At 38.7% G+C, this 9,567-nt stretch overlaps 1 protein-coding gene across 1 annotated transcript; it reads left to right on the top strand.

Moving 5' to 3' along the window:
- Positions 1–1,103: 1,103 nt before the first annotated feature.
- Positions 1,104–6,801, top strand: LOC148018363 (ubiquitin-conjugating enzyme E2 2). Its single transcript, XM_087661351.1, has 5 exons — positions 1,104–1,359; positions 5,786–5,811; positions 5,926–6,015; positions 6,127–6,215; positions 6,378–6,801. Exons 1-5 carry the CDS (start codon positions 1,235–1,237, stop codon positions 6,504–6,506), a joined length of 459 nt encoding a protein of 152 aa, XP_087517477.1. The 5' UTR covers positions 1,104–1,234; the 3' UTR covers positions 6,507–6,801.
- Positions 6,802–9,567: the final 2,766 nt, after the last annotated feature.

The following is a 9,567-nucleotide window of genomic DNA, read 5'->3' as shown; positions in this document are numbered from 1 at the left end:
AAAACAATGCGACTAAGTATAAGAAGCTATTCTTTTCATGCCATTATAGTTTGCAAAGCATTGCAATGTGAGTAACATGTCAACTTTGTTAGTATTGTTGATTGGGGCATATGCTATTATGATGGTATGTATGGGGATACAATAAGTGTTCTTTGAAAAATTGCCCCCAATTAACTTGACTTAAATGGCTCACTTTTAGAGTTGTTTCAATGTGATCCATTTGTAAGTATTGATTGGGCTTCGTCCCGATCTCTTCATGTGAAGGTTACTTTGACTCAAATATAAAATCCAAGTATTTCACCTTGAAATGTAGTGCACCATAGAGCTTGCTAGCTAAGGGGTTTGAATATCCCAATCTTTTCATCACTAGATATAATATTTCACTTGGAAGGGTAGTGTGCCACGAAGAACTTGAGACCTTATCCAACTCACATGCATGCCCTACTAATTGTGCTAAGCAACATACTGAGAGAGCCCTTGCTTTTTGGGCCAATAGAGTGATGGCTCTAAAATACAAGACGATGGGGGGCCAAAAGAGTGTCACCAGAAATTCGCCTTTGAGAAGTGCTTGTGCTGATGTGCAAGGCATTCAATCTATTGGTGAAGGTTCAAATACAACATGCAGTTGCCATGTGATCTAAATTCTCTAGATATGTGACTATATTCTCTCCTCTGTTTATGAACTTTTAGTTTTGTCGCAGCGAAAATGGAAGTGCAGGAGAGCAAGTTTCGCTTGGTTGATGCCAGAATGGCACATAGATGTTGTTGTGGTAGTGTGCAGGAAAACTTGGATTGATGCTGTGAAATGCGTGGCATGTGAGCATCTCCATTTTGCGTGACAGCCCTTCCATGAGCTGATGGTGGGAAGAGACGGGTGTGCTAGTGTGCGCACTTGTTTGTTGTGATGTATGAGGGAGGGAGTGTGTGATCCAAGTCAACCGATGTTCAACAAATCAGGTTTTATTAATTTATTCGAAAAAGAGTTTTAAGTTCCCGAATCTCGATTAGCGAAAGAAGGAAAAGAAAAGGAAAAAGGGCGAAGAGAAAAGAAAGGGCACATTTTCGTTCTGCTTTCTTCTGAGGAGAGAGGACTGCCCCCCCCCCCCCCCCCCCAAACGCCCTCTCTCCCGAGTCCCCCCGTGTTTATGTGTGTGCGTGTGTGTGTGTGGCCCGTGACATTCGCCTCGCCTTTTTCACAGATCGCGCCCCCCCTCCCCACCGGCACCAGGCCGCCATGTCCACCCCTTCCCGCAAGCGCCTGATGCGTGATTTCAAGCGCCTCCAGAATGACCCCCCCGCAGGCATCAGTGGAGCTCCTCAGGACAACAACATCATGCTGTGGAACGCAGTTATTTTCGGGTATGTGGATTTTTCCTTTGTATTTGGTCCTCCCCCTTTCCGAGTTTTCTAGAATGGTTTCTTGCTCCCTTGCTCTGCTTTTGTTCTTCAGGGAGGTGAACACCTGCTTTGATATGCTTAACAAACGGTTAGGGTATATGCATATTTCAATTCTACCGTCAATATGCTTAACAGACGTTATCTGCAGCATGATTTGCAAGCAGATCAAAGCCGTTCGCCCCAGAAATGGAGATTGTTAATACTCGGCTGCAAGGAAATTTAGCTGAGCAGTAGCAAGACTTGGATCCCTTGAAACTTTACTAACAGTCGGACCCCCCCTGCATAGAAGAAAAGAGAATCTAAGGGTGGATTAAGATTAGGTACAGAGACGCAAAGTGGCTGTGCAGGATCTGCTCCGGTAAAAGGAGTCGGAAAGCTTTGAAGTCCACCCACACACCATCGGACATAAGACAGAAACCTTTGTTCACCTGATAAAGATGTTATCTTGTGATGGAAAAGGATTTCTAGCGCTGCTGTAAGCCAGTCACCCACTCTCTTGCCACCATATTCTACATCTTTTTGTAGGAGATACTGTTGTGTATGAATCCATGTGCATAGGCACAGAGGGAAGATACTCATGTCCGTGCAGTGCAGAGGGTCTGAACCCATCCAAAGGTGCTTATGGCTTATGAATGGACTTCTGTGCGGAATGACTTTGGTCAGTTCCAAGCTAATGAGCAACATTAGGTTTTGTTCACATAATGCTATGCATCCCCTCTCTATCATTAGGGCATATGATTTATCATTTCTGCATCCAATTGTGTGCTAACTGAACTTGACAATCCTGCCTTTACTAAAGATCATCCTCCTATGGCAGTCATGATCTTGAAAATTCAACCTTGTTTCTGTATGCAAGTTCAAGTCTCAACTTTCAGTTCTGTAGAAGGACACATTTGAAGTCCAAATTGCACTTTCCTAGCGTCATAAGCTGTGTGTGAAAGACCACAAAGTTGTCAATGGTCTGATCCCCACTAAATCTTGCTTTTGAGTAACTTTTACAATTAGAGAACCACCAGATTTGTCTGTATGGATCTAAGCAAGCTCCATTAAAGTAAAGCCTTTTCTCTGATCTCAAGCAAGCCAACAAGATAAATGAAGATGCTTGATATGTAAAGGCACACTCGATTGGTGGACAAAGGCGTGGTTAAAGTTAGGGTTTTACTTTTCCCATGGCATTCAAGTCAATGGGCTTATTGGAGTTTTGTATGCCTCCAAATGAGTCCACCTAGGCACCAATGAAATTCAAGAGGAGCTTATGATAGGATGAGTTTGAATATCTAGTGTTCTTCAACCTTTGTTTTGAAAGAGTCCACCAAGGCACCATTGAAATTCAAGAGGAGCTTATGATAAGATGAGTTTGAATATCTAGTGTTCTTCAACCTTTGTTTTGAAAGAGGAATTGAAATTTAGGGTGATTCATCCCTAGGTTCCCCATCATAGTTCAATCATGCTTTTCATAGTCTTGTAGTTTGCCCTATAGCTATCCAAACAAGCAGAGTGGAAGGTAATGATAGGCTAGAATACTTACATTTTTGAATTTTCTTCATGGACCTGTGGCCTTGTTGAGTTAATGCAATAATATGTGGAGTTTGTGAGAAATTTGACATGCTATGGCTTAGGAGGCAAATCCTCAGCTGAACTGAGACACCAGAGTGTCTTGGGGGTTGATTAGTCAATCCGTAATTTATGTTTGCTTGTTGCTCCACATGTTGACTGGGGAAGAGTCTGTAATAACTGATGAACGCAGTGTGGGTGATAAAAGGCCTACACTTCCTGTCTGCTGTTTTTGAAACATTTATAGATAAAATGCATTGATTCCAAAACTAGTCATATGTCCCTATATCTCTGCAACACAATGATTGCTGTTTGGCACCTTGTTGGTAGCCTATTACAAGTTTACAACTTAGTAGTGAACTGACAAATTTAACCGAGCATACAGTAGCCATATATGTAACATAGAGCCTCTTCCTTGCACAAGGTTTTGTATCTAGTTAAATGTGAGTTATGAATCCAAATCAGGGTACAGTGGCGTTTGAAATTTTGATGTAGAGTACTTGTATAACCATACTTGCATAAAACACTGATATTTTAGCCCAAGAAATGTGACTTCTGTTTTGTACTGTTTTGGGAATTGCAAAATGTGTTTCTGTTGTTTCAATGGTTAAAACCTTAGCTAAACATTAAGAAACTTTTTCTTTCCCAGGATGGACATTTCTTTTCCTGCTGTCGTCTCTTATAGCTGCCAGAATTAGCTTGTTTTCTGCTGTCTGTCTGTCTTGAAAACCTCTCTTTCTCTCTGTGTCTCTCTGTGTCTGTCTCTGTCTCTCTTTGTGATTTCCTAAGCAATTTCTTGAAGAATGCTAGCACGCAGCACTGACAGTATGAAAACAACATGTTGTGATGTGTGGGCCTTCACCCTTGCACAATCCTGTGAGTTTAGTTTAACATGTGTCCACAGTCATGGATCACGACATGGTAATGCCAATTGTGAGTTGAAACTTGAAATGCCTGAGTCATGACTTACAAGGCATTAAATGGATAGCGAATTATTGTTAACTATGGATCACTACCTGCTAATGTCAATTGTGAGCTGAAACTTGAAAGGCCTGAGTCATGGACTCATGAGACACTATGTGAATAATGAATGATTGAGTTTTAAATATGGGAAATGGAGTCTTGTGTTTTATGTGTTTTTAAATTTTTGATATATTGATACATATTTATATAATTTGCTGTTTGCATTTTGTCATTTCTTAGTGGGACCAAAACTCTGTTTTGACTGTTTCGCAGTTGTTTCTGTTTCTTCGTTTTCACAACTCCTAGTGACTATGGTTTTTCTATATTTGATATGTTGATACATATTTATATAATTTGCTGTCTGCATTTTGTCATTTCTTCGTGGGACCAAAACTCTGTTTTGACTGTTTCCCAGTCGTTTCTGTTTCTTTGTTTTCACAACTGCTAGCAACTATGCATGCATGTAACAGCTGACTTGTTATTTGAGCACCTGAAGGAGAGCATGCCAAGGTGCAACCAGAGTAGAAAGAGTCACTGAGTGTCATTGTTCTTGATCCACAGGATTGTAATTCTATTCACTCTGATCTTTAGAGTGGCAATTACAAACCACAAAATTAATAGAAGGCCCTTTCACCTTGACTTCTGTTTTACGATGGCAACGTTGCCAGAAGTGTTGTTACGTAGACAACACTCTGTTGTTGGAGGAAGAGTGGGTGGTTTTAAAGTAGCTTGGATGTTGAATATGTGAAAGAGTGCTGGTACATGTTAAAACTTAACTTACTAACCTTTGTATAAGTGGCTTTAGATAGCTTCAGCCCTTTGCTATCAGGAAGCAATACAGCTGAGGCAGTTGATTCCCTGTGGGGTACCAAATAATGTTGCAGATGATCTGGGACATACCCAGTTTTACTGTTTTGTAGCTGTTGATGTGATTGTTGTCACATCAACGCTTGGAGGATAGGTTCCTGGAGTATTGACTGATTCTATTAACATCCAATTTCGGCCACCACTTCTATAGAACTACTTGCACTAGAACTGGCCTCTTTACCTGGCAGCTTTATATGTTCCTGGAGTATTGACTGATTCTATTAACATCCAATTTCAACCACCACTTCTATAGAACTACTTGCTCTAGTACTGGCCTCTTTGCCTGACAGCTTAGTCAGTTTCTCAGTCTTCTCCATCTTCAGCTGTTGCATCTCTTCACTTTTACATGGAACCAAGACAAATGGTTTTGCCATTAGGCTATCAAGACACTTGCTGTTTATGTTTATTTAGCTTTTAAAGAAGAGGTCTCACCTAGGAATCTCTGGCAGTAAGGGGTCATCATTAATTTATTTGGGGGCTATGAAGATGAAAGGATATACTTTTTGGAGATTGTGAATAAGTGACTGGGAAATCTGATCTCTGAAATAAGATCTTAATGGCACCACCACCATAAGTATCTCCATTACTTGTTGGAGTTGTCAGTCGATTGATGCAAAAATCCCAGGTGTACGCTAGCATTTACCCTATGGTCTACCTGCCTTTTATGTAGAGTATACAAATGTCGTTCCCCTAGAGTATAAATCTTTTGCAACAATGTTCCTGCATTAAACTGCTGTTTTCTGGAAGATTGTTGGTTTTCAAAGGTGATTTTTACTATTGGGAAGTTTTGTTAAGTTTCATAATACCGAATGCTTTGATAACTTTATAGGTAGAAGGATCTTTGAGGGTTCAGTGATTTTTATTTTCTTTGGTTTTCTTTTGGGGGGTAGGGGCTGGGGGTTTATTAATGCTCTAGATGATACTGTAGGCCTAAGTCTCTCAGCTCTTAATACAAATTTTGTAGATTTTTTTGACTGACTTGTACTCTTGATGATGTTTGCAGTCCTGATGATACACCTTGGGATGGAGGTAAGAGCCTAGGTTCTATGAAGTCTTGCACTGGATGCAAGAGACGGCTGTTAAGCATTCTCAGATCCAACATGACATGGATAAATTATATGTTCTCTTTTGGGATTATTTCAGGCACGTTCAAGCTAACATTGCAGTTCAGTGAAGATTATCCCAATAAGCCTCCAACTGTTCGTTTTGTCTCGAAGATGTTTCATCCAAACAGTATGTGCGGGATCATATTTCATATTTAATGTCTTCAACAAAGCATGGTATGAAGTGCTCCCTTGAGACTGGTGGCAGATACAGTTATATAACTTCTTTTCTTGCCAACAGTTTATGCAGATGGAAGTATTTGCTTGGATATATTACAAAATCAGTGGAGCCCTATTTATGATGTAGCTGCAATTCTTACATCTATTCAGGTGGGAAAGCAGTTCCTCGTATGATGAAAATATAGACAGATGAAGTATGTTATGGAAAGTAATGTTTCCAACTTTTGAGATTTTTTCTCTTGGGTTTCAAACAAAGAATCACTGTTATATAATACTGATTTTTTCTAGCTGACCCCCCTTTTCCTTCTGCAGTCATTGCTGTGTGATCCTAATCCTAATTCTCCTGCCAACTCTGAGGCTGCACGCATGTATAGTGAAAATCGCCGAGAATACAACAGGAGGGTTCGCGAAATTGTTGAACAAAGTTGGACTGCTGAATGAAGTTGGGGCTGTTGGTATGTTGGACTTCTGATAAACAATGGTACAGCTTCCCAGCTAAGGTTATTATGATTCAGCAGTTGGTAAAGTGGCTGTTTTGGTGTATGGACTTCTATGTATGAGAATTTTGTATTTACGAAATGAATATCCAAAAAACAATTGGTTTGGGTGTGTGTGTGTATTACATGCTTGTGTGCTTTACCATCACCCACCTCTGCAAAGAAGCAGAGAACAAGCTCAAAGTGTCACGCCTACCCTTGTATAAATTATATGAAGTTCAAGTGTGTTTCAGGTTCCATATGTATTGCCCAAACTACTTTGTATATGTAAGTCTGTTAATCCTACTGATTATATGCAGATATGGCGTACCTCTAGGAGTAGATGCTCTCTTAGGAAGCCTGTCTGTCTGGTGTATGGGCTGCCTGCATACGTCACAGTTTCCTTGTCATGTACGATCTTGAATGTTTACTTTATGCTTTTGGTTCATTACATATTCAATGAATTATAATCTAGGAGATGTTAGACCTTCAATGTGGTGCTACCATTTTTGGTCACCATCAAGAATGCCACGTCAGAAACTTGAAAAGCATGATTGTCAAGGCCCAAAGGTAAGGGGGAAAAAAGTACATACAGCCGTATGCAGCCACGCCAAAGCAAGTGTTTGGTTTGTTCGGATGCCACTATTTCTTTGCATTAAGTGAGGGGTTGTAATATTTTCCTAATGGGTTGATTTCACTATCCGATTCCATCTGAGCAATGCGAACTTCTTGACCTTTATTAGAAGTCTTAGGTTCATACTGTAGGGGCTTATGCACCCAGTACATATAGCATTATAAAAAGTTTTCAGAATGCCTCACGTCATATTAAATCCTTTTGTAAAGTCAACTATATAAGACTTTAGAAAAGCCAAATGATCAAGCAAAGCATTGCCCAAAAAAACAATGTTATGAAAGCCATAAGGGCTTGCCTTGAAAGTTGAGAGAGGTGGAGTGAGGTTCGTCAAAGAATTGATGCTTGATATATAATTCCACCCATAACTTGACCCTTTTTTTGAAGTCTCCATATTTCCATTCAAGACGTAGGGACTTGTAAAATCCATGATTAGTTTGTCCTACTCTCTCTCTCTCTCTCTCTCTCTCTCTCGTAAATTATGCTATACATGATCTATGCATTTATATTCCCTTAAGTTATGAACTTGTGCACAAATATATCATCAATTGTTAGATATGTGGCCTTACCTTTACACATGCATGGTCCGTCCCAAAAAAAAGTGTTTGCAATATATTGATATAGATGGGTGTTTTATGTATTATAATTTTTATTAATGAATCAATGAATAGGTCTACAGATAATGAGTATATCAATAGGTTTTACTATTCTTTATAATTATATAATATTATTTACATCATTTTAATATGAATAATAATTGCACACATACATAAAAGCATAGCTTTATTTTATAAATGTGTATACCTTTACAATACATTGCTCATTGCTTCCCTTGAAGGATTGAATTATAAAGTATAGCTTTATTACACACACACACACACACACACACACACACACACCCCCCCCCCCCCTTTATGGGCACATAATACATTGTTAGTCCTAGAAGGATTAAATACAATCATTAAAGAGGCATGATGGACTCCTTAAAATGATGCAACATTTGTGGCATATTGTATGCATGACCCTAGTTTTGTATAGAAAGGTAGCACCAGACAGGCCATTTGTAAGTTGAAGAGTGATGGAACTAAACAAAAGAATGAAAGCAAAATATCGAAAAATTATGATTAAGAAAACAATCAAATAAGAAAAGAACTCCCATTAGCAATGATCAATGGGATATGAGTAACACACAAGATGTAACATAGGATGTGCTTGGCTTTCCTTTCTTTCATTATGTGTGCTTGTAATCATACAATGAGGAAAAAAGTAGTATACCAAGTCCATCTCTAGAAACTTTTAGCACACTTTTTTGAGTGTGTGAAAGGGAATACAAGCTAAATTTGGATGTAGTTGCCAAGAGATGTAGGAATATATACAACCCATGTAGCTACATATCGGAGCACAAGGGGTCACAAAACTAAACTCTTTCCATCAAGTAGGGGCTAATATGCTCTTTATTGGATTAATTTGTCAAGAATCCCTAAATGGCCCTTTCTATATGTATACTTGTTGCAAGTTTGCCTCCTCTTGATAACAATTGATCACATATTTGTTTGAAATTTGCAATAATTGCTTTGTTTTGTGATTGTTGAAATAATTTGAACTCTAGATTTAGGACAAACCCAACACCATATAATGGAGCATGCATGTTTGCCCAATGTGACACAATTCTTGTGATGGTTGCCTTTTCACATGATGTGAATGAGGTAAGTTATCTATTTTTTTGAGTGTCTCAAAAGTAGATTTGTTCCATGGTAAAATTTTCATTAACCATATGCAATAGTAGTACAAATGACTTCACTAGGTCAATTATCTTTTTCAATTTTTTTCAAAGTGCATTGCTTTGAAGCTCTCTTACATATTTTTTTGTGTTGCCAATACATTGAGGCTTATTAGAAGTAATTATTTCTTAATCTACTTGCACTAGTCTCTTGAAGTGTGCATTTTACATATTCTAATCTATTGAGGATGAGGTCAATAGTAGCAAAATATATGTAATAAAAGATCCTTAGATATTTATTAGTGTTGTTTAAATAATGCATGTGTATTGATGTTCTCTGACAAGCTTCACAATTTGGATTGGCATGCAACAAGAAAGGTTGAATGAACGACAACATTTCCACATCTTTTAATTATAAGTTAAGAGTTTCAGTTGTACAAGGAACCCAGGTAATCTCTAGATACTTGTTCGTTATGTGTTCACTTGCACTCATACTTGAAAGCATCATTTAACATAATGGTAATGGTATTCATTAGGGGAGTTTTGAGGACTTGAAAATGCCTTTTAGGGTGTAGACAGAGAGAGTGCTCTAGACCAATGGGAGTAAAGCCTCCATAATGGAAGTTATGATTTTGAACAAGCAAAAAATCATTTTATAAAAAAGATATGAATGCA

Source organism: Lygodium microphyllum, chromosome 21 (genome assembly GCF_053477565.2).
Source record: "Lygodium microphyllum isolate KBCC chromosome 21, Lygodium_microphyllum_v1.1.10, whole genome shotgun sequence".
NCBI lineage: Eukaryota > Viridiplantae > Streptophyta > Polypodiopsida > Schizaeales > Lygodiaceae > Lygodium > Lygodium microphyllum.
The sequence above is the reverse complement of the archived record's forward strand: the minus strand, read 5'-3'. Positions and strand labels throughout refer to the sequence as shown.

What these genes read in the sequence shown, in the direction of transcription:
- LOC148018363 (XM_087661351.1), top strand. Translation starts at nt 1,235, where the DNA reads ATGTCCACCCCTTCCCGCAAGCGCCTGATGCGTGATTTCAAGCGCCTC. An exon ending in TGGAACGCAGTTATTTTCGG is followed by an intron (nt 1,360 to 5,785) that starts GTATGTGGATTT and finishes TGATGTTTGCAG; the next exon opens with TCCTGATGATACACCTTGGG. An exon ending in TGATACACCTTGGGATGGAG is followed by an intron (nt 5,812 to 5,925) that starts GTAAGAGCCTAG and finishes GGATTATTTCAG; the next exon opens with GCACGTTCAAGCTAACATTG.